Genomic DNA, 25,587 nt, shown 5'->3' with positions numbered 1-25,587 from the left:
AAAAACACAACAATGCCACAATCTGTGATAATGTCATCAACCAGAGTGTTCCATACATTTCCTGTCATATGTACCTGGTGCCCTCGAGGTCACCAAAACATCAGTCCTGGCTTTTATTGACACGGACGATCTATGTCCCACCAGAACAGAAGCCCTCCATGAGAACAGGACCTGCGTGTTATTCCAGCTGCATGACATTCTTTATTGAGGCAGCTGCCCAGGACCGTACAGCCTCCACTGTTATCCTCTCATGACTGCACCGGTGCGGCTCGCCACTGATGTCTGCAGCGCCAAACCTGTAGATACAAACAAGTCTTGGATCAAACAGTGCTGTCTCAGATATGGTTATTTAAACTCAAAGTAGAGAGTCTCAATACATTAGAAGATTGTATCAGCTAGCACTGACATGTGACTACTTGGAAGCGGTCCATAAATCTTAAAGCTGCAGGCAACTTTACACGTTGGCAGCGAGAGGTAGCTGTTTGAAAACTTTGAAGTTTTAATTTCCTGAAAATCATGTAACGAGACCATAATGGCCCATAATCCTTAATGAAAAGTGGTTGGTTAATGCTGTTTTATGGTTAATAGATGAAGCGAGGAAGCATTGCTATTACTGAGAATCGCTCAGTGCTCACTCACAGCTGTTAAGGAAAAAATCTGAATTTTGCTTTTACGTTTGATTTGCGACTTCCTTTTGGCACAGCAGAGTCCGAGTCCAGAATTTCCTTGGCGAGTCATGTAGATCCATAGTCTCAGTGACAGTCTCAGTTACAGAGGATTTGATACTCAGCTGTGTGTCCCTGCCACTGATAGTTCTGATTGGACAAAGCTGTGTTGCACAACAAAATTGACAACAAAAGAACTTTGACGTCTCGTTTCTGTGAAACCCACTGATGACATTTGACTCATTTCTGAAGAACAGAAGTTAACACCTGATAGGTGACACTTATTCTGTCAACACCTGCGTGGAAACCTGTAGGGCCTGAATCAGGTCGATGACTTCTGTTCTCTGATGAGAACATGTCTGATATTGTCACCTCCTGTATTGACAACAACAAGGTAGTAATTGGTTTGGTTGTTATAGCCTCGAGACTTACTTCAGAGTTGAATCAACAACACCTCATGATGTAGAGTCAACAATACTGTAACATTATTGACTTCTTAAAGTAGGCATGTCCCCATCCTGAGTGTTTTCAGATTGAGTTTTTGCTGCTATCAACATCAAAATTTACCTAAATGTTAATTAAAAATGTGTCTGACACCGTGATAACAGCTGTAGCCCTTTAAATTCCACCTCATTTCTCACATGCTATTTGATCCAAATACTGAAGATCCTGACTCAAAACTATAAAGTCGACAGGCTTTGATCATTGATATGATACGAACGAAAGTTTAACTGGAAGAGTGCAACTCCTTATGTGACACGATCAGCTCGAGAGAAGTTGTATCTCACTGTAAGAGTTGTGGAAGCTATAAAAAAAACTTGCGGTTTTGCAGTGGTGTCACAGAGCGATGCTTCTTCTACCTCACATCCAGTCTTTGGTTGAGCATAGACATCGGCTTGCAGAGAGCACATAAACCCGTCAGCAGCCAAGTTTGATTATGGCCTGCCATCAACTAAACTCACTCATAAAATTAACGTTACGCTAATTAGCGACAGCCGATATGACCTATCTCTGGCGACGTTTGTCATTTTTGGTTGCTTATTTGAGTTTTACGACAGAATTTAGGGGAAAAGGAAGAACAGAAAGTCTGTTGATGTCAAAATGAACCACTGAGGTTTAGCAGTAGTTATATAATGGGGTTTTCTGTCAAGAACTCTTTCTGACTTCACTTTAAGGGATCGTTCACATTTTTTTTAAGTGGGGTTGTATTGAGGTACAACAGTGTATTACCTACAGTAGATGGCAGTCGGCATGCCATGAGTTTGGAGAAGCAGGCAGGAGTACTGCCACGGAAGCTAACAGCGAACATACTTAAGCCACCCAACAAAAGTTCCACATAATAAAACAACCAATATTTTTTTAAGTGTACGCTGTATTAAGAATATTTTCATCGCTTTACCTTGCCATCAGACAACGATTTCTGTCAACTTATCTATGCTGTCTTCAAAGCCAGACTCCATTGACAAAAACAACATTTTTACCTCACTGAACATGGAAGCCACTTGTCTACCGCTGCCTCCATCAGTTAGTTAGTTTGTGTTATTGTGTGACTTTGGTGTTTTAAAGGGTTATATTGGATTCACCAAAGTCACAATAACACAAACAAACTAACTGATGGAGGCAGTGGTAAACCAGCAGCTCCCATTTACAGTGAGGTAAAATTGTTGTTTTTGTCAGTGGAGTCATACAGTCAGGTCCATAATTATTTGGACAATGATACAGTTGTCGTCATTTTGGCTCTGTACACCACCACAATGGGTTTTAAATGAAACAATGAATACCTGCTTAAAGTGCAGACTCTCAGCTTTCATTTAAGGCTTTTTTCAAAAATGTAGTATGAACTGTGTAGGAATGACAACCATTTCTTCACACAGTCCCCCAACTTTAAGGGCTCATAAGTATTTGGACAAACTAACATAATCATCAATTAAACAGTCAGTTTTAATACTTGGTTGCAAATCCTTTACAGTCAATGACTGCCTGAAGTGTTGGACACATAGGCATCATCAGATGCTGGGTTTCTTCCCTGGTGATGCTCTGCCAGCCTTTTACTGTAGCCGTCTGCACTTCCTGCTTGTGTTTTGGGTGTTTTGCCCTCAGTTTTGGCTTCAGCAAGAGAAACGCATGCTCAGTTGGATTCAGGTCAGATGATATGACTTGGCCATTGCAGAACATTCCACTTCTTTGCCTTAAAAATGTCTTTGGTTGCTTTTGCAATATGCTTCAGGTCAATGTCCATCTGCACTGTGAAGCATCGTCCAATGAGTTTTGAAGCATTTGGTTGAATCTGAGCAGATAATGTAGCCCCAAACACTTCAGCTTTCATCCTGCTGCTCTTGTCAGCAGTCACATCATCAATAAATACAAGAGAACCAGTTCCACTGGCAGCCATACATGGCCATGACATAACAGTACCTCCACCATGCTTCACTGATGAGGTGGTGTGCTTTGGATCATGAGCAGTTCCTTCCCTTCTTCCTTCTCTTGTCTTCCCATCATTCTGGTAGTTGATCTTTGTTTTATCTGTCCATAGTATGCTGTTCCACAACTGTACAGGCTTTTTAGATGGTTTTTGACAAACTCTAATCTGGCCTTCCATTTTTAAGGCTAACCAATGGTTTGCATCTTGTGATAAACCCTCTGTATTTTTTCTAGTGAAGTCTTGTCTTGCTTACAAGAGCAGCAGGATGAAAGCTGAAGTGTATGGGGCACCATTATCTGCTCAGATTCAACTAAATGCTTCAAAACTCATTGGACGATGCTTCACAGTGCAGATGGACATTGACCTGAAGGATACTGCAAAAGCAACCAAAGACATTTTTAAGGCAAAGAAGTGGAATGTTCTGCAATGGCCAAGTCATATCATCTGACCTGAATCCAACTGAGCATGCGTTTCTCTTGCTGAAGCCAAAACTGAGGGCAAAACACCCAAAACACAAGCAGGAAGTGCAGACGGCTACAGTAAAGGGCTGGCAGAGCATCACCAGGGAAGAAACCCATAATCTGATGATGCCTATGTGTCACACACTTCAGGCAGTCATTGACTGTAAAGGATTTGCAACCAAGTATTAAAACTGACTGTTTAATTGATGATTATGTTAGTTTGTCCAAATACTTATGAGCCCTTAAAGTTGGGGGACTGTGTGAAGAAATGGTTGTCATTCCTACACGGTTCATACTACATTTTTGAAAAAAACCTTAAATGAAAGCTGAGAGTCTGCACTTTAAGCAGGTATTCATTGTTTCATTTAAAACCCATTGTGGTGGTGTACAGAGCCAAAATGATGACAACTGTATCATTGTCCAAATAATTATGGACCTGACTGTAGATAAGGTTTAGGGTGCATTCACACTAGGATAATACGGGAGGCTCGATTTGATTGGGCGAGGAATGCCGAAATATTTCACACCTTCATTTGGTCTGGTTCACTTTCACACTGCACTTTTTAAGGCGGACCAAACCGCCTGGACAACGTCATGCAGTTACAACAGCTGCTTGTTTGGGGGCGGTATTGCCTGAAACGGCCACTAACCAGGAAGAAAAAAAAGCATGAGGAAGAAGAAAACCCAGCTCATCGATTGGCCAGGATCGAAAACGGAAATCCATTGTGGGTAGCCACAAGCAACTGTGATATAGTCCTCTGACCATATATCAATAAGTGCCTGCACCGCCTCACTGCTCCACGTCTGCCCATGAGACATTTTCCAACTTTTTCTTTTTTTACCTCTGCTTCTCCCAGTTCGCGCTGGCTTTGTTTTTTTTCTACCCAAAATGCACTGCACTCTACGTCACTTCCTCTCTTTGGTTTGCTGGATAGTCCGTTTGCATGTCCCACTGGAAGCGAAATGCACCAGGGTTCACTTGTAAGTGAATCCAGTTTTCAAGCGGATCAGGGTTCGCTTATTTGGTCCGCACCAAAGTGTTCGAATGAGCGTTCACACCACTACAAACGAACCGAACTATCCATGGAAGTGGACCAGGGTTTGTTTAAAGCGGTCCAAATAGCATCAGTGTGAATGCGTCCATACTTTCAGTTCTAGTGTCAGAAATCGCTGTTGACGGCAAGGTAAAGAGGTGAAAATATTCTTAATATAGTGTACAGTTAAACTGATATTGATTTCGTTACGTGGGACTTTTTTGGGTGGCTTAAATATGTTTGCTGCTGCCCCCGTCCACAGCAGTGCATTGCTTAGCTTCTGTGGCGGTACTTCTGCCTGCTTCTCCAAACTTGGGGTGCACTGGCTGCCATCCACTGGCGGTAATGCATGGACAAATGCAACCCATTTAAAAAAAAAATCCAAAATATCCTTCTAAGCTACTTGGAAAACTCACCTTAAATGAAAGACTTGACTGAAATAGTTCTTACTTTGTTATATATCTGATTCTCTTGTGTGAAATCTTGCAGCTAAAGGCCAAATTACTATGACATTGTGTACTTCTGTTCCAAGTGAAATGCTTTCTTCATGAGCATCTTCCACACTAAATTCCTTACATATTTTTATTCCTTTGGTACAGTCCAAAAATATCACTATGTTGCAATATAGGAATGTTTATGGATGCTGGATGTTGTGAGTCAGTAATTAGCTGAGATGCAGGAGTGATGCTTATGGCGTAAATCATGTGGGAGTGTCGGGGATTGTTTAGATTAAAATCCTCTGGATATTTTGTCAGCTGTCTCATCGTTGCCAGATAGTTTGGATGGAATATGTGCAGTGTTTTGAGTTGCATGGGCTGAATGTGTTTCTGTCATACACAGGAGGTGTTTAGGGTGGATGATGCGAAGAAGCTTAACTTCTGTCCTTTCTGAGTTTTTGTTTTTTGACATTTCCTCAGTAGCCTTGTCTCACTTTCGCTGCCTCCCATCTCTCTCTCTCTCCCACACTCACATTTACACCACACACTTTTTACACCTTAGCTTTATTTCCCTCCTGCAGCTCTCCAAACAAGCCCACTCTCCAAACAACCCCTAAACAAGTTGTCCAGAGCCAGTGTCGGGGGGAGGGGTGCGTTGGGCGGCGGCCACAGCTCGGCTGCATCCTATTAGGAATGGGAGTGTTGAAAAGGGGTGTGGCCTGGAGCCAGTAACATCTGTGCCTGTCCCCTCTGCCCCCACTGCATTCTGCAGAGAAAGGCAGAGAGAGGGAGGTTAGTGAGGGAGGGAGTGGATACGCCGAGGAGAAGTTCTCGCCGGCCAGCTGGCTGTTTGCAAGATCTCAAACAGCAGCTCATGCTATATGGCGAGTTTATCCCTTGTTTGCCCCCCGTGCCACCAGAGAGAAACAGTCTCCATCTGACTGGGATTTTCCTCTCGGGCTGATTTTGACAGCCGCTGGAATTCAAGGTGCTTATTAGAGACGACTTTGAACCTGCGTGGATTACATACCTTGCGCAGGAAATGCTCCAGTGCGTGTTGTGTTTTTCTGTCGACAGTGCAGAAAGCTGGATACTGCAGTGAGCTGAGGATATAAAGGGAATGCAACAGAGGCGAGCCCACTCCTGGACAGGGTAAGACGAGCTCAATGAATCTGCCTGTTCTACCCTGTAATCAAATGAGTGCAGGGAAAAGGAGTGCAGGAGTAGAAGCCGGCTGCTGATTGGAATGTGTGTGTCTGTGTGTTTGTGTGTGTGTGGACTGCATGTGACCAGTAGATAGTCCGAGGCTATCAGAGTCTCTGTGAGGGGAGTCGGCTGCTGGTTTGCTTTATCACTCCCCAGGATACAGGCTGGATTCCTCTCCCCAAGACGTAGGTGATTGTGTCATGTCTGTCTTATTAGGAGGTGTTGGTGCGGAAAAACGTTGTTGCCCTAGTAACCGGGGGGGAGGGGAGGTTGACAGGGTGCTCCGACCGGGCCCCGGGGGTGATTTCATGGTGAGAGAGTTGTCCTGTGTATGCGGGGAATGCCCCATAATGACAAGGCTGGTGTGGAGATAGGGTGAGGTGGTGGTAGAAAAATGTGTTCCTGCACGGAGGCTACAGGCTGCTACCTCCCACCAGCTTCTCTCTGTGGTTTGGCGAACGCAGCCCCTTATCAGTGTCAATGTGTGTGAGAGAGGAGAGGATGGCATACTTTTTTCCACGATGGTGAGGGGGGCGGAGTGCAGATAATCAGGTCAATGAAAAGGAAAGTCACCTTGAGCAGAGAGGGGTCTGCTCGTTTCCTGTCGCTGCCCATCCTTCTCAGGTTCCACCCTCGAGAGGTTATGAATCCTCTACATGTGAGCACCACGCAGACTTGATGCATTACAAAGGACTGACAGCTAGTCCTTGCAGCTCTGCAGGATTTCACGGAGCCGCTGAATGACTGCAAGCTAGGTTTTACCCTGTAATCCTTAATGGTTGTGTTATTTGTTTTTGTCCGCTGAATTAGAGAGACAATCCTATTTTCTCCCCTATAAACATCCAGAGCAGATTAAAAAGGAGGGTAATGTGCGGTGGAAAGGGCTTACATTAAATCACCCACCCACCCAGCTTGCACCGGTCACCCACCACTCTGGTTACCATAGCAACTGAGGAAGAGGTAGGGATTTTTTTTTTTTTTTTTTTTTTTAAAAGACAGGCTGCAGCTCAGGGTATCGTAGTAGAGATTACCACGCTCTCCACGCCCCATTATTGATGATCTGAGGGGTCGTCTTGTTTACTGCTCTGAAACAGATTTGTGACTAATATTGGACCGTGCCCAGCTGTGGAGCACATCATAATGTTTACTCATCCTTCTGCCACACGCAGGGAGACCACGATGACGGCTGCTTATGAGCCGTTCAAAGTCCACAGCTCATATCTGAAGGTTCGGATCTTATATGCTGGTAGAAGCACAGATGTAATCTAGATGATGGTCAATAATGGTTCTTCCTTTCTCTTTCCTTTCTGCTAAGAGTCAGGGAGTTATTGATCCTCTACTTTAATGGTCTCCAGCCTTTTTTGTCTGATGAAACCCCACAGCTCTATCGGATAAGCCAAAGTACCCTTTCATCAACACCACCCATCATGCTTCAGATGTGCTCATCTGAACTTATTTTTAGACTTGATGTTATGTATATGATTTATATACATGTGGTTATTATTTTTGGGTGGTACTGTGTTGCAGTGGTTAGCACTGTTGCCTCAAAGCAAGAAAGTTGCAGTTTTTAAACCCATGGCCAGCTGGAGCCCTTCTGTGTGGAGTTGTATGTTCTCCAGTGTTAGTGTGGGTTTTCTCCGACTTTTTAATAGAGATAAATTGACCATTTTTATGTCTGTTTGGTCAAATTTGCTTTTGCAGCAGGAAGTTTCACCCATACCTATCAATTTCAATCATGTATCCATCATAAGCTGAGGTGCTCCATCTTTTCTATTGGCTTGTTACATAGTTTTTACACAGTCTCAATCATAGCACATGGTTTTTAGGTGTTTTAGCTGACGTGGGTACATTTTTTTAAAGGGCCAATTCACCCCAAAATCAATGGTGTGAGTTGACGAGTGTTGGAGATATCGGCCGTAGAGATGTCTGCCTTCTCTTGAATATAATGGAACTAGATGACACTCGGCTTGTGGTGCTCAAAGCGCAAAAAATACATTTTAAAAACTCAACAGCAATGTCTCTTTCCAGAAATCATGACCCGGTTACTCAAGATAATCCACAGACCTTGTTGTGAGCAGATTCATGTAGGAACTATTTTCTTTCTACTGAAGTACACCAGCCAACCATATCGATGGGCAGAAGGAAGAGTGCATCTACTGCTAGTTCACCTAGCACCGCTGAGCTGGCTAACGTTAAAGCTAAGCTGAGGAGAACACCATGAATGTTCACGCTGTCACAAGCACGAGCCTTTCATCCGTGAGTTAATGCACACGGTGAAGAAGGAAGTTCAGTAGAAAGAAAATAGTTCCTACATGAAACTGCTCCCAACAAGGTCTGTGGATTATCTTGAGTAACTGGGTCATGATTTCTGGAAAGAGACATTGCTGTTGAGTTTTTCAAATGTATTTTCTTAGTGCCCTGAGCACCACAAGTCGAGTGCCATGTAGCTCCATTATATTGTAGAGAAGGCAGACATCTCTACAGCTGATCTCTTCAACACTCAGCAGCCCATAGCAAAACAATCTAGATTGAGAAACCGCCCTACAGGTAAGAGGAAAAATATGAGTTTTGATTTGGGGATGAACTTTCCCCCTTTTATTTTTCAAATTACTTGGGCTACTCCACAAACTTTCCACACAAACAGCAAGTGCAGAATGCATCGTGGGGTTAAAGTACCCCAGGTTGAGAATCGCTGCTCTCTTTGAATCTGCATTAACGCTCTTAGTATGATTTTCCCTTTCTGATTACCCAAACATGCTGTTGTGGTTATACTGTGATGGATGTAACAGGAGTAGTGTGACTGACGGTAAAGACCCTCCTCTCATAATGAATTACAGTTTCTTGATTCTCCAGTCTTAATCATAATACACAACATTTTCCAACCATCTGCTCACTCGCTTTGGTTCATTAGACTCAAGACATTACAGTACACTTGTTAGGAGCTGCACACACGGAACATCCAAAATACCGCAGAACAAATCAGAATTGCAAATTAATAAAGCTGAGAAAAACAACCTTGTAATTTATAACCCAAACTTTAACCTGCAGGACGAACACAGATCGTAAAAGTTAAGCTGCTGTTGTGAAATAGGCGGGTGTTTTTGCAGTGTCAACATCCATGCTTTGTGTTAAACATTGCCTTTTTAGTTCAGATTTCTCACAATGATGAAGCGGCACGATACCGGCCACTCGTGGGCTATTTTTAAACCAAAATGTTCTTGTTTCAGTGTTTTGGATCAAAGCCAACAAAGTGAACACAGATGACTAAGCTGAAACTCCAGCAAGGATACTGTCGCATGTTTGAGAAGTTTCCTACTTTGCCCTGGGTCTAACCTCCACTTGAAGGGTTGACCCGAGGAAGAATGCTAACATGTTAAAGAGTGGGGGGTTGGAGAGTCTGTCTGCAGAACAAGTTTGACAACCTTGCCTGCGGAAAGAGCAGCAGTGTTTAACCTGCTTTTTAATCTCTGTCCTCCTTACATTTCAGCCGCACACTCCCCAATCTTAAATGTGCATTTTTTTGCTCTGTGCTATTATTCATTCATGGAGGAATTAAAGGGGAATATCACAGAATTACAGCTCAGTCTTATCCCTTATATCTAATCTAATCTGTCACCATTTACAAGTCGACAATCATAAATTTTCCTCACATTCATTTGGGAGATCATACAGGTTTTTTTCCCAAAGCATCCAGTGTCTCTACAGATCAGACATATGGTTCCTAGTTGTGTGCAGAGCATGCTACTGTAACACAGCGCTCATTACAGTGTTAAAGTTACAACAAACACGTGGAGGCTCTGCCAGTAAATGGACCATCTCTAGGCTTTTAGATCATTGCGGCATCTCTAAAGGAAAAACTTGTAAAAAGCCAGAGGGTACCACAAATTAGATTCACCAATGATTGAGCCTCTCCCAGGCAACAAAACAACTTCCACTGACAAACATTTGCTCGTCAGCATTGGGTTTGCACAAGCCTTTGTTCATGAAGTAATGCTGTGGCCTCAGCAGGAGGAGTGAACGCAGATGATCACAGCCTTTATGCTCTGTTCCTGCTAGGTGATTATTTTTGACCAGATTATTGACCTTGACAGGCGTGGCTAGAGATACAGAAGCCTTTTTTAGCTTATCTGAGTCATCACTGCGACTGTGTCACTGGACTACACGTGTGCTTAATGAGGAAGGACGTGGAAAACAATTAGATTACCTCTGTGACATGGATAATAGAGTTCCCTGCTCTCAGTTGGAACAGATACAGCAGTGTCTTGTGTGTTGGTTACAAAGTACAGAGTAGTCCTAAGCTTTATTGTGTACCAGTAAATATCGTGTTAAATGTTACACTTGTGATATTGCCCCATGACAGTACAAAGTTAAAATCTGCAAAGCTTTAGCTGCCTGTTCAAGGTGGAAACTTTACACCTTTATTTGACCTTGCCGTTTTGTGTAAAAAGTACGATCATGGAGTAGGGGAAAGAGTTGTCTCACCTTTAAGCTGGCAGTAGAAGTAGTAACAGTAAAGAAATGATGTCTGTGTACAAAGGACAGTTGGCAGGATGGGATGGGGTTTGACAATTTGATGATGAATCATGTGTGCGACCCACTGCAGGAGATTTTAAAAAGTAGCTGTTAGCAGTTAGCAGCTAACTCAAAGAAGAACAACTGCCAAAAATGTCCGCAAATTGGGAAAATGATGGGGCCTGTGAGGACCTTTCCCTCCAAGCAAAGGACGAGATCAGCTGTCATATAACAGGGACAGTAAATGATTGTTATTGCCATGTTATTCTGTTGTTGTTGTTGTTCAGAAAGCCCTGCCAACGCATATGTTATTTGTCACACTAGAGGCAGACGCTGTTGTGTTACATGTCACATCTGTTACACCTCTTCTGATTCCACGATGCCAGCATTTCTGTGTAATCATGGAAAAGCATCATGAAGAAGGGACCTGGTAGCAGCTCTATAGCGCGATCTCTTTGTAAAAATAGCTTTTAAGAAGCTTGAAACAGGGTTTTGTACTTTTTTCTTGACAAATGACTTAACGCTGAAAATTGTTACGATACTGATGGTATTGGCTTGTATACAAGTCTGTGCACTGATCCGATACCACATAGATTATTTTTAAAATTTTATGTAGTTTTACACTCGGATAAAGCAGCACTTTCCCTGCAATCACTTCTTCTTTGCTGCTCTGAAACAGTAGCCTACACTAAGAATTATTGTGTGCAATCACTGGCAACTACAATTTTATAGCAACAAAGAAGAATTGATTTTCGGTAAATAGCGTAACGTTAGCCGTTTGCAAAATGTCAGCGATTTGGCAATAAAGTCCCACCAGTCTAGGGTTTATCCTGAGCAATGCCATACAACAATGATAGCGATCGTTTCACATCCATTTAAGGTATAGTAGTAAACAGCTGTTATTTATTTTTTGTAATGCAATGGTATCTGTATGCAGTATTGGCTAATATGCAAGTTCAAGTATCAGAATTTGAATTGGGAAGGGAAAACTGGTTTAGGAACATCTAAACTTAAAATAGTTGTTAAGCACTTAAATGAATATAAAGTAACTACAGACTCGATGACAAAATTTTTGTAGTTCTCATTAAAGCTCCTGTTTATTGTTTGTTTAACTCCACAGACAATATGGTTTAGCAAACTTGAAGTAGAAACTAGGGGTGTGACGATACATCAGTCTGGACTGATACATCGATTCGATGATCAACGATCCGACATATAGATGCAAAGTGAAAACATTGATACATATCGTCATCTTTAAGATAAGCCTTTTTTTTGTCAAAATCCCATGTCAAATTCCTGTGTGTCCAAGCGCACCTCCTTCCTAGACATTAAAACAGAGCGAGCAGCTTAGCACCAGGCAGAAAATGGCAAGCAGCTAAGAAAAAGACAATAAGGATATACACTGATATCGTGTCACAGCGATCACAGGCTCCTGAATTGAATCAAAAAAGTATCTTGGTAGACTTTTGATATCATTCAAATGTCATATTGTTTTCCAAAGAATGGATATGATATCATGTCCTAATGAAACGAGTGATTTACACCCTTAGTAGAAACAAATTAACACACATATATCAATGTGTACACAGGCATCATGAAAACTGGAAAAACTACCACACCAAAAGACTCATATTACATTCCAGCATGCAAATGATCTGCACAACAGTCGCAGCTCACAGAGACTTTGTCACAGTCCGCTGTCACAACTTCAAAGTCCTAAAAGATGTGAACTTTTTGAACCCGTGGCCTGGTAGACGAGACATTTAGTGTAAACTGTATCAGCTGGTGGAAGAAATGCTTCCTTTGTGTGTCTCTGTGCTGTTATCCCTTTCTCTGCACTCTCTCTGTATGTTAATCCTGTAATCTGAGAGCCACTTAAGCACAACTCCCTCAGCCATGTGACATTAAAGCTCCAGAGGCAATGCCTTTGTCATATCTAGACACACAATCCTGTAACGTAAATGCACATGAGTACGCAGGCATCGGAGCTGAACAGCCCTGATACTGTAGCATGGCTGCTTTCACATTGAGGACAGTTCTGACTGCTCTCTGTTGTCTGACTGATTGATTTTAATCTCCTCTTAACCTGCCACTCAGCATTTCTGTCATGGCCCAGTTATTTTCTGATGTATATCCAAGTCTGCGTGTGTTTACTCATTGTGTTCTTGGGGTGCTATTAAGTAATTGGCAGAACAAGCGTTATGTATGCTACCCAGCTGTGCAAGACAATTGGGCACCACTGTGCCGTTGGTACATAGCTAAACCAGAGTAAATTAGACAATGTGAAAATCACTGCCAAATAGCTGCTGGTTTTCCAGAAGTAACACTGGTTGGTTTACTTTATGTTAGCAGCTACTAAACGTTGCCTGTGAGCAAAAACATGAGAGATTTTGAGTTTTTCTGTCCTGGGAAAAAGCATCTGACATGTTCTGCAGCTGCATTGAGAAACGGAGATTGTTTTATTACTCTTGACTGCTGTTACTATTGAGCATTTTGTGGTTGGATCAACACAGTTTTGAGTTTCACAGGTTAAGCAAACTGCTCCATGTCCAAATACTGGGCTGCTGATTGATTTTCAGCAGGGCAGCTCCGAGCTGAAAGGACTACCAGCAGCCCTCGCTGTGTGACTCCAGAGCCTTTTGTTTGCAGCTGTCCAAATTGATCCAAAATAAATTACCAAATGCAGTGCACAACAGTTGCGGGGGTTTCCACAAGTCCATAAACCTCTTGAGTGAAGCACAGGGCAATCTCCAAACCATGAACTGTGTCTCCAGTGGGCCTTTTTTAATATACTTTTATTTTGTCAGTGTGAGAAACACTGTGGATGCATTGGAGTGGTATGAAATGACCCTACCTATACAACTCAATTGCCAGACTACATGTTGGCATTGTATGTTTCTGCAAACCACGGATATGTAAGATTTGTACATTATTATAAGCTGATATGTTGAAACTTTTCTCTTTAGGCACAAAAAACATTCGGTTTTGGTTAGGAAAAGATCATGTTTTGGCCTAAAACAGCCGTTTTTTGTGGCACCATCGAAGCTGAAAATGATGCAGATGTCTTGTTAAAGAAGACCTGCTTTTGGTGGCTCAATCCCAGCTGGAAACATTGCCACTGTCTTGCAAAAGAACACTCACTTTGGTGGCACCATTGTCACTGGAAATGACACAGATGTCTCACTAAAAAACACTTGCTCTCGGTACAATTGCCTCATGAAATATGAAAGTCTTGCTAAAGAACACCTGCTTTTAGTGGTACCATCGTCACTAGAAAGTCAGCTCATATACATCTAAACAGAATTACATCATGTTGATTTGATACATATGAAACTTTCATATATAACATATCTGTGTTTTGCAGAAACACAAAACACACATTTGCTCCTGGCGACTGGTCTGACCTATAATGTTGCTATGCATTGAAAATACTGCGATGAGATGATCACCAAATTGCAAGTCTGATCCATCCCAAATCCTAAATCAGAAAAGAAGATTAAACTTCTGCGCACCAAATGCCTCTCTGGTCTGCCTATAACACAGCAGCTGCAGCTATACAGCACAACCAGTCAGTTAATAGCAGCTGCATTTTTTGTTTTTTACAGCTAAACTCAAAACAACACATTAAGTTATTTGGGTTTTGTGCAGCTTTTAATGTGACCTCATGATTAAAAGCATGAATGAATTTAGGGATGCAGCCAGTGGTTATTTTCATTATCAGATAATCTGCTGGTTACATTCTAGATGAACCTTTTGGTCTGAAAAATGTCAGGAAATAATGCAAAATGTCTATTCCAGTTTCTCAAAGTCCACGGTGATGTCTTCATATACCTTTTGTCAATCCAAAACCCAAAGATATTCAGTTGAGTGTGATAGAAAACAGAGAAAAGCAGGAAATCTCCACATTTGAGTCTGTCATTTTTGCATTAAAAATGACTTAAACGATTAAGCATTTATCAAAATGGTTAGCGACCATTTTTCTGTCGATGGCCTCATCAGTTAGTTGGCCAGTCATTGTAGCTGTACTTAGGTTAGAGGATAATGCAAGGAGAAGAAGTAACTTGACACTATTGATTCCATTATTGGTGACAAATTTCATTTTAGTTTGCTCCCTCCACAGAGAGGTCGCAGGTCAGGGTTAGACTGAACCGTGTCCCTGGAGCATTGACATGTCTCACTCAAGGACATTTTAAAAAGGCAGATTATTTCCTATTATAGCCCCTGAGCCCAAGAGAGACATAATGTACCTCTTTTCAAAACAAAATGAGGCAGCCCTGCTGCATAGTATTGATTTTCATTACTGCTTTCATATTCTCATCCAAGGTTCCCTCCTCCACCTCCACCTCTGACTATACCCAACTCAATTAGAGACGTAGCAGAGTTGCTCTGCTGTGTCTTGTCCCAACCAACCTTACAGCCACTTATGATTCAGGCAGCCATAGCAGCTGTAGATATCAAAAATTAAAAGTAGATCTCAGTGCCAGAAAGTGCTGATAGACGCCAGCTGGTGCAGGAGAAGGTATTTCACACATCTGCTTTCAATACACTACTGTCCACTGTGTTCTCTCTCCAAGGCTGGATTCCTGTGTAAAGTCAGGCACATTCTGGCTTATTAGCAACAGCTTTTAGTTGACCTTTTAGTATTTAATAAATAATACATAAAGGCAGCGCTGTGATAGGCTGGCGACCTGTCCAGGATGTACCACACCTCTCACCCAGTGTCAGATGGGATAGGGTCCAGCCCCGCCCGACCTCTAGCAGGATAAGCGGTTACGGAAAATGAATGAATGAACAAAGACACCCATTTTTGACAGACAAGATAATCACTATTAGATTGCATGTTTTGATTTGGTTTGGTTCATAAACAGATTTTTTTGTTGCAATTAGTGTGATTGCACATTTTTGCAAATTTCCTTCATGTCTGGCAGCATTTAGAACGTCAACATGCTGTTATTAAATGAGTCTAAGGCTCAGAAGTGTACAGGCTAACGTCTACTTTTCAAAAACATGTCGTGGAGATACTCATCATATTCAAATTAAGGATGAAGCTGACTCATCATAGGAGTAACACGTGAAAGTTCTCCTTCCGGTTCTCAGTGACAACGATCCCACTCTGGAAAGTGTCCCACCACCTGCTGGTTTTACTGGGCCTGATCCAAAACCGTTGATTCTGGCGGACATTTCAAACTGCAGATGCTGAGGTGGAGCAGTTCACTCTGGACACTGCAGGTGCCTCCGTTCATCAGTGAACTGGTGCAGCAATACTACGTTTAAGTTTACAATAGTCCTCCTTATAGGAACACTGCAGCACCAGCGACCCAGACAAGACCAGAGAAATCAAACCCACATTATTTTCACTGCACAGTTTACCATCAGTGTTGATGCCATTTGATATAGATCTTTGACTTAGTTAGAATGGTTGAGGAGGCTGAAGAGAGGAGTAAAATGTATGGAGCAACATCAGAGAAAAGAATAAAGACAGCGGGATGAGAATCATCAGATCATCTTTGAATTCATTCTCTCTGTTCTTCATTCCTCTTCGCACATGTTTGGTAACGTGAGCATCTCTCTGTGTTTAGCTTAAGATGCTCCTCTCTGCCTCTGCCTTTTCTCCAGCGGACACTGACACTCGTGCAGGTTTTTGCAGAGAGGTCTTGGGCGGGCACCATGCACGGGCTCACACTCACTTTACAAACACTGGGATTCTTTTTACAGTCTGGAGTCGCGCCAGATCACCCGCCAAACCACATGGTCACGAAAACAACAAGGCTATCCAAGGATAGAAATCTCCCTACAGACAAAGAGAGAAGTGTTTGTGTGGATATGGGTGGGCGGATTTAATTATTGGATGTGTATGAATGAAGGAGTACAAGAAAAATCTTCCTCGTGATGTAACCGGCGGCCTACAAAAGTCATGTTTCTCCAAGTACAGTTCAAAAGTTGATTTGTGTCTGAATAAACAGCATTCTTCTTAATTTTACGGATAGTGCAGCTGTTATGTGGCATTTTCATCAACTTGCAGACTGTTAACATTTCAAACCTGCCTGCTACCATGATAAGTCCTGGAAATAACCATTAATTCCGCTGGCTTTTACTGCCTGGACAACTGCGGGTCAGTTTGACTGAGTGGGTCTGTATGTGCTTGTTTTAGGATTTGGAGTAATCTGAAGGTAACAGTGGAAGGTGTTGTTGTAAGGGTGTTTTTCAGGGTCACAAAGCTCACCTGGCTATGAGAGGAATGTCCTCTTGTTCTAACAGGCCTCTGTTATGTAGGGAACCTTGACCGTCTGACAGACAACCTCCGGGGGCTAATGTCGGAGCACTCAGGTCTCACAGGTTAACAATTACAACACAAACAAAAAGTTTTCACTGCGACAAAGTCTGCATGTCAAGATCTTAAAGGGCCAGTTCCTCTTACCTGTAGTGCTGTTTGGCAGTCTAGATTGTTTTGGTGTTAGTTGCTGAGTGTTGGAGATGTCAGCCGTAGAGATGTCTGCCTTCTCTACGATATAATGGAGCTAGATGGTACTCAGTTTGTGGTGCTCAAAGAGCCTAAAAATACATTTGACATCATGCCCTGGGTACTCAAGATAATCCACAGACCTTGTTGTGAGCAGTTTCAAGTAGGAACTATTTTCTTTCTACTGAACTACAACTGTCACCTGTTTCACCACTGAGAAGGGAGCATCTACTGCTGGCTTACCTACACCCTTTTTGACAGGCATGGGCTGGCTTGGCTTGGTTTGGGCCGTCAGCCCAGCACTGCAGGTATTTGCATTTCCATTACAACATGGCTACCTTCTTGAAGGTGTGTCTTACACTGTTGACAGCTTGTCTTGACGTTTTAAAGCAGTGTTGATCCACAGTTTAAGTCCCCTGTTATTTATGCTGCATGTGTTTTTTCACAGCAGGGCAGGTGAAAGAATTTTACCTGTTGGAGGTGAGCTGTTAGCAGAAGTGCAGTCAGAGCCTGTTCTCTGCAGCTCTTCATCAACATCTCACTGTGGCTGTTTCTACTTTCACTTTCCACCCTGACACATTATTAGCCTTACCTTTATTGACAAAAAGCCGCTAACAAAATTCCACCAATTCAGTATTCACACTTTTCATCTCCTATAGATTCTTCTCAATAAAAGTCCCCCAATAATTTGTTATGTATAAGCTTTTATTGTGAAGCAGCAAAATAAAGACATGTTGAGTTTTCAAGCAGCAACTTCTCACAACTTGTGATACGGCAGAAAGCGAACATAAACAGTAAAATAAAGCAAATATCTAAAGTAAAAACAGGACACAGGAGAGAAACTAAACTCCAAACCACAGAGATTCATTTTAAAAACGCCTTTCTCTCTGGTCTCTGGCAGAGAGGAGTCTCGCAACACACATGCTTGTTTGGGGGTGAAAGGGGGGTCGTTGGGAGTTGGCTGCAATCGGTGAGACATCACCACTACCCACTTGGTGGCAGGCAGCCCAGCATTTGGACCTACTCAGGAGAGGGTCCATCTCTGGTGCCGGTTAGCATGGCATGGTGCGTCGAATCTGACAATGGAAACACAAATTGGCGTGGCATGACTTTGCTCGGCACGGCCAAGAGTGACAATGGAAAAAGGGAACTAGCACCACTGAGCTAGCTAACATTACAGCTTAGCCAAGGAGGACGACATTGGTGTTAGCATCTTGCACTGAGCCTCCCATCCATGAGTAGATGCACTCTTCCACCTGCACGTCAGGGTAATTGTGGTTGCTGTTGTTGTTCATTTCTCCCTGATTTTGGATCATATTCTTGCTGGAACATGTGTGGTTGTGAAGATTTAGCTCTGGAAGTTTTTATTGGTGTTTTTTCACGGTAAGAAGTGCTGATGTTCTCCGTTACTATCATTCCCCTGGCTGCAATTATGGTACAGAGACCCCGAGATGCGGAAGACCCAGAAATACGGAGAATCAGAGCAGATTGGGCTTTTTTGAGATGGGGGCTTGAAGAGACAGGCGCTAAACGGATCTTTTCAGACAGAGGGTGAATACAGGTGCTCCAGCACAGTCAGTCTGAGGAAAATAAAGTGTTTTTGATCATTAAAGCATGTAAACATGTTCTAGAAACCCAAAAGACATGCATGAGCCTGAACAGAAGCACGATGGGTTCCCTTTAAACGCCCCCTCTCCTTGTGCCCTCCACACACGGCCAAGCTGTGGCACATCCACAGGTTCCTGTAAGCTGGATGGGGACCAGCGCTGTCCCACTCTGGCTCAGGGGTTTATACAAAGTTTACAGCTCGCTTCAGCTAATGGAAAAGATAGGCAGTTTTGTGGACTAATATGGTCAAAGAGGGCTTTGAATTGCTTGTTCCCTTCATGCTAGAATAGACGGTGAGCGTGAAGCCAAGCAGCTGCTGCTGCTGCTGCTGCTGAGGTCTCTGGTAGTCTATTTGGAAAAGTCAAGGATGTGTCAAAATAAATACACCATTCAGTGTGTTAGGAAGGGTGGGCTGCTGTGTACTTTATCCCACGTGTGGCCTTTTGGCCTCGGGCACCTTGTCTGTGTACACTACAAACTTTGTATATTCAGGTATTTGCTGAGTGGAGAGGAGAGTGGATATTCTAGTGATGGAATAAAGTTGGCTATTGTTCGTTTTGTTTGACAGTTTGCCCGGTTATTACGAGTTTATTGGCCACCAAGAGACACAGATTGTAATTTGGACGAATGTGTTTTACGTCTGATTAAGTGGTCATTGCAACAATTTATTATCAACACAGTTTACCTTGGAACAAAATATTAAATCGTTAAACGGCATTTTATCTTTTTTTGTTTTAAAGTGTTTTGATTATATTCGTTCTGGGGATTTGCTTCTTTTGTTATTGTTGGCATTAAAGGACATTAAAGGAAACATATTTAAAACAAACGTTAACAGGATGAAATATGAAAATAATATGACAGATTTCAGGATTTTGTGGTGGTTGGAAAAAGTCTCTGACAGCTTTAGTGGCTGTTCCAAATTTGAAAAGTACAGCTGCTGGATCGGGGAAACACAGATGAACCAGAAAAGTGACTAAAATGGGACAGTGATGGCATCAGGCTTTATTTAGGTAGACCACAAAATGGACTACTTATTGACTCTACTTAGACGAAGTTGCCACAGGAAATGTCCTCACTTTCCCTTTAGATAACTTTAGCTGTCATCTGTCACACTGGGACCCGCAATCTTCGATTACAGCAAAGTACATGACCTGACCAGGTTAAATTTGGACTGCATCACACTGCAAATGATGCGTTCTGTCTGGGCAAAGCCTCTGACTTGTAGGAAAACATTGGGAAAGGTCAAATGAACTTGGTTATGTTCAGCGGGCTGTCGGTCACCAAGAAAAGACGTCCAGAAATTCCTGCAGGTCAGCGCAGCCTCTGTGGTTATGATACTTGGCCTCACACAGCTCTGCACAGCAGGAAGGGAAGACAGAGGAGCTGTTTTTGTGACATGCTGACGACGGTGTCCTCGTGGATGTGTGGACACCATGTCTTTATTTGCCAGACAGCAGAGAGGTCTTGTGCACTTTATTCCATTATTGCTGCTTGGAGTCGAGCCAGCAGCTCTAAGAGCACACGCCGCAGCTGTCTCGTCTCTCAGCCCGTGTGTTTGTACGAATCAGTAGTTTGTTACAAATCAAACATGTTTGTGTTTTCAGGAGCGAGGTTCAAGGTCTGTCTTGTCTCAAGATTCAGTTTTTAACTTTAGCAACAGAGGAAAGTGTCACTCTTTATGAATGAATAGCTGTAACTAAATAACCAAACGCTCCATGTTCATCTGATCTCAGGTCAGAACACCGTCTGAAGATAAGACATAAATATTAAACAACACGAACAATCTACAGTCCTGCTTGCAGCTCTGTGAGGTTGTACTTTATCCTAAAGCTAGCATGGCGACATGCTCACGACATGCAGATGTTTAGCAGGTATAACGCTGACAATGTTCTCCATCTTATGCTGCATCCAAAATCACACACTGTGCACTACAAGCTCTATATGTGTCATTTTGTGTAACATATTTCTGTATGAATAGACAGTAGCATGTATCTTTTTAGACACACTGAGCTGTAATTGCCACATAACCTCCAGAGAGCCTCCTAGCCACATGGAAACATGTTACCATGTAACCATGGTAACCCGTGCCAACCTCAGCTGTACTGGCAATTTAAAAATAATTTTGCAAATATAGTCCGCCTAGCAAAATGAAATCTTATACCCACACTCAAACTGAAGGGTTACTGACGTTACAGAGCTGTCTTGGTCGCTGTCCGCCAATGTGTTTTGTGAACGTTTGTCACTACCACATTGCATTGTGGGATATTTATGCTGATGTAGTGTCCAGTGTTTCGATAATGTGATATTTCAACAGGCACTGTAGGTGAATCAACATACTATTGGTTTCCTACCAAGGTCTCAGACTTACTAGAAGATCTCACACACTGTTATATCGTGCTAAAAAGCATGTTAGCATGATATTTCGGATGCAGCATTAGTTTAGACGTGTTAGCATGTGCACATTTTTCAATTTGCACTAAACACAGGTGCAGCTGGGGCTGACAGGGATGTGATTAGTTTGGTTGTAAACCAAAGAATTGGAGACTTTGAAATTCTGAGCTGACGGTGGCACGAAATGAAAAGTTAATGGATCACCAACGTTATTAGACATTACCTTAAGGGGAATCTTAAGTGCTATAGCATAGGCAATTGGACTTTTTTTTTTTAAGTGAGTTTCTTGAAGATGTTTCGCCTCTCATCCAAGGGAGGATGAGATGCAAGAGACGAAACGTCTTTTAGATTACCATGACCTGGATGACTGAGAATCTTCACCAACATCTTTAGGTGAACATAAATGTGTGATCCAAATTTCATTTCAATCCATCCAGGAGTTTTCGAGACACTCACTCAAATGTCAAACACGTGGTGGCGCTAGATGAAGTCAGAGGATCACCAAAGTCATCAGGATTCAGTCTGTAAGGCTGCACAATTTCAATTTAATTTCAATCCTTCCAGTTTTTAAGATGTTTTAAACTGGACCAAAGTGGCAGATCAACACACACTGACACACCAACATTACCCTCCCTAGATTCTCTTGCTACTAGCACCAGCCCAAAATATCCCTTAAGAAGTTTTTGGGCACACTGGACCTTCACCTGGCAGGACATAACTTTCTGTAATGTGCTCAACCCTCCTCGTCAATGCAGCCCATTTCTGACAGCTGATCTTGATGTATTTTTATCTGTGATATAAAGGCAGGGCAGACTGGCAACAGAATCGCACACATTTCATACATTACTGGTGAAAGTGCAGCTGCTGGAGACCAAACGAAGTGTGTGATTATGTCTACGTAAGTCGGAGAGCCAGGAAGGGAAAGTCTGGTGTTGATGGTTATCAGAATGATTGAGGCAGTGTATGTTTGAGTTTGACTTAGTCTCCACATGCTGTAAATCTCACCTGTCATTTGAACAGCACGCAGGCCGAATTACACACCTGTTAATGACTCGTCCCAGGGTTCACAAGAGGGCCTGTTTTTTGCATTTCACCCACGATGACCAAGCCGGTCTTCAAAACCACAAAAGGCCTCACACACCTCTCTCACCATGGTCATTGTAAACACACCCGTCTAATCATCAGTCGTTAGGTCTTTAGAGGAAAGCTGATGCTGAATAGGAAGGAAGGGGAGATGAAAAGGCCTGAATACACTAATCCTGGCAAATTATGGTCTCTATTTCAAACATCACACTCTCACGGGGCCCTATTGTGTAAACGATATAATGAATTCTTTCATTGCTCGCCCTCACTGATACTCTGCATTGTGCTCTTACTTCAAAAATTATGACCCTTCATTATTAACTGTTTCCAGGGGCAGAGGGTTCAGTTGGAAGTATGGAAAACTCGTAGCCTTGATAGATTTTGTGTTGCCCAGCAGCTAATAAGTAACAGTTCTGCAAACGTCAACATATGCGAGCCAGTTTGTCCCTCGGGTGTTGGTGTGGGGCCCCGGATTTCATCCATGAAAGCAGAGAGTAATAATATTTGTATTTAATACCATTTAAATGTGCGTGCATTTGTATTCATGGACCGTATTATCTGCTATTGTTTATCTGTCTTCAAAAAATCTGCTTCTGTTATTGATTTTTGCAATGTCCATTTAAATAATAGAAAGTCACATGGTGAAGACAGCACTCCGCTGTGTGAGACCAGATTTTGTTTTATGTTGAAAGCTCATCGTGTCCCTTCTCTGTGTTCACAGTACTCTCTGACGGAGGCCGAACTCTGAGGTGGAGGGGGCTGTAAAGAGGCCCTGAAGGAGCCTCCCACCCTCCCTACCTGACCAGCCGGACGCAGCGGACAGCCATGGCTCCCCGGAAACGTGGTGGCGGCGGCAGCCGTGGTGGCCTCTCCTTTTTCTTCTGCTGTTTTAACAGCAATGATCACCCGGAGATCACCTACAGGCTCAGGGAGGACTTCGCCCTGCAGGCCATGGAGCCGGCACTGCCGATGCCGGGATATGACGAGCTGGATGGCATGTTCTCCGAGTTGGTGGTAAGACTTTATTCTGCTTTGTCTTGTCAAAGAAATTCAGACCAGAGTATTTGTAAGACATTAAAAGAAATGTTTAGTAAATAATTTCTAACAAATCTGGTGTTATTTTATATAGTTTTACGGGAAACTTTGGTATTTCATCCACCTGGACCCTATTTCCTCTTGGTTTTGTGACTAATTGACTAATGGGAACATGAATTTCTGACATTGATCCAGTATTGAGTGGGACCAGCCTGCAATTTGGGCAGTAGTGCACGGTCAATGTTCATCCATTAACAGTGCCTGTTTTCGCCAATGACAGGCTCAGATTGTTATAAAGGGGCTTTCAAATCAGGGACCCAGGCCCAGCTCTGAGTACCCTTGACCTCAAAGTCCAGTTTGTTTAGTGTGAATACTTTGTACCATAATTCGATCCATGCCCACACCATATTTGAGACCACCGTTCATGTGTATTCTGGTATTATGCGCATCAGTTATCAACACCAACTGTACCAAAACACAGAAGTGGACTGCCATTACGTTGACTACAACAAGTTTTTATCCGGTTATGAAACTGTCTCCAGTTAATAATGATGCCTCTATGTCAGACAGCAGTGCAGCCTGTTGCAGACAGTTCCAGATTCTGCTTCACTGTCACCTTCTATCTGCAGTCAGAGCTCCTCTGGTCAGGAGCAGAGTGTCACCTCACTACTCCTCCACTCCCCGCTAATGATGGTCCCCAGGGCAGCAGTGTCCATCTGTGGCGGCCTTTTCTACACCATATCATGACAAAAATGTCACGTAGATGATGACAGAAGTGTATTCCGGTATGGAACAACATTGTTATGTGAAAGCTGAGCGGCGGGGGACTGTAGATGAGGGGAAATTGTACTCAGGCACGGTGCTATTTAAGCATATCTAATATGAAAATGTCTGACAACGTTATGGAAAGCACCCTGCAAAGAAAGTTCACATTTTTCTTTACATTGTGCTTTATTTGGTCTGTTTATTATTGTGTCTAACCAAGTGTCACTCAGAGTGTCACTCTGTAATCCTGCAAGTAGAGTTGTTGCAGGAAGTCAATAAAAAAAACAGACTGGATCAAGCAAAAGGTAAAGAGAAACTTTATGTTTCTCTGCAGAGTGCTTTCCATAATGTCAGACACTAACTTAACACCCATTCACACCTGGACCCATCTAACCCTAACGACCAACATGATGGCCGGGTGGGTCAACGACTTACATGTGACCTCAACGACTCTCTTAGGGTTCACACCCACACAGGGTTTACAGCCTGCGACTCTGCACTGAACTGAAGAAGCCTCTTGGGTGAGAGGTGAAATGTCTGCCTCAAACTCAAGCAAGTCCAGTTGTCTACGATGTAGCATCTAAGATTACCATGACCTGGATGACTGAGAATCTTCACCAACACGTTGGACACTAACAATAACAATCTGAGCCTGTCAGTGGCAAAAACAAGAACTTTTAGTAGACATACATTGACAGTGTGCTAGTGCCCGGAATGCTCATTTGCCAGCTGCCAGCTCCAACTACTCTCTCAAGACTGGACTAATATCAAAAATAGTTATTCCCAATAGTCATTTAAACACAAAAACATGGGATAATAGAGTCCAGGTTAAAAAATACTTAAGTTTCCTTTTGATGTCATCATCCTTTTTGCCAGTTTAGCTAAAGCCTGATACAGAGTGTTCCTCTGTGTCAAGAACTACTGCGTAAAACATATTAATGAGCCTTGCCATTACACAGAGTGACCTGTTTTTATTACCATGAACATTACTTCTGTGTTTTATTCTGAGTTGATCCCACATTCACCATCCTGCTGTAAATACTCACTCAAGCCCCAAATGTTTATTAATCCGCAGCTCAGAATAGTTCCCCAACAAATGCTCTGTTTGCTGCTGTTTGGGTAACGTTTGCCAAAAACTGCAGTGTTAATATTTGTCAGTCGTTATAAAAGGTTTCAATTGCAGTTAAATTGGAGACAAGCGAGAGATGAAATTTAAATATTTGTGTTTATACATTAGATGTCTTTAAAATTTAATATTACCTCATTGTTTACTGTCTGTTACATGTTAAGACATTCCCCAACAAACTGTCACTTCCTCCCAGTTTACACTGTCTTGTGAGTAACGGGGCCAGACTGCCATTCTTCCTCTGTCTTATTGTCACTTCTAATTTGTCGTGCTCTCCTCTCTCCCCTGCCCCATTTTCCTCTCCCGCAGTTGCCACAGTAATCTAAGCATGACATTTTTGCACATCAATAGACCTCATTTAGGAATTCTTAGTGTCTCGGCC

At 42.7% G+C, this 25,587-nt stretch overlaps 1 protein-coding gene across 3 annotated transcripts in view; it reads left to right on the top strand.

Moving 5' to 3' along the window:
- Positions 1–25,587, top strand: part of daam1b (dishevelled associated activator of morphogenesis 1b) — a 76,491-nt gene that overhangs the window by 19,389 nt on the left and 31,515 nt on the right. For 2 of the 3 annotated variants that reach the window (XM_033648774.2, XM_033648771.2), the window contains exons 1-2: positions 5,777–6,171; positions 23,001–23,293. In XM_033648774.2, the coding sequence (XP_033504665.2) occupies positions 23,105–23,293 (189 nt within the window). In that variant the 5' untranslated portion in view covers positions 5,777–6,171; positions 23,001–23,104. Of the gene's footprint in view, positions 1–5,776; positions 6,172–23,000; positions 23,294–25,587 lie in introns of those variants that run through there. The other variant, XM_033648772.2, reaches the window with a different exon arrangement.

Source organism: Epinephelus lanceolatus, chromosome 13 (assembly GCF_041903045.1).
Source record: "Epinephelus lanceolatus isolate andai-2023 chromosome 13, ASM4190304v1, whole genome shotgun sequence".
NCBI classification, from domain to species: Eukaryota; Metazoa; Chordata; class Actinopteri; order Perciformes; family Serranidae; genus Epinephelus; species Epinephelus lanceolatus.
This window is presented reverse-complemented; position numbering and strand designations above follow the sequence as displayed.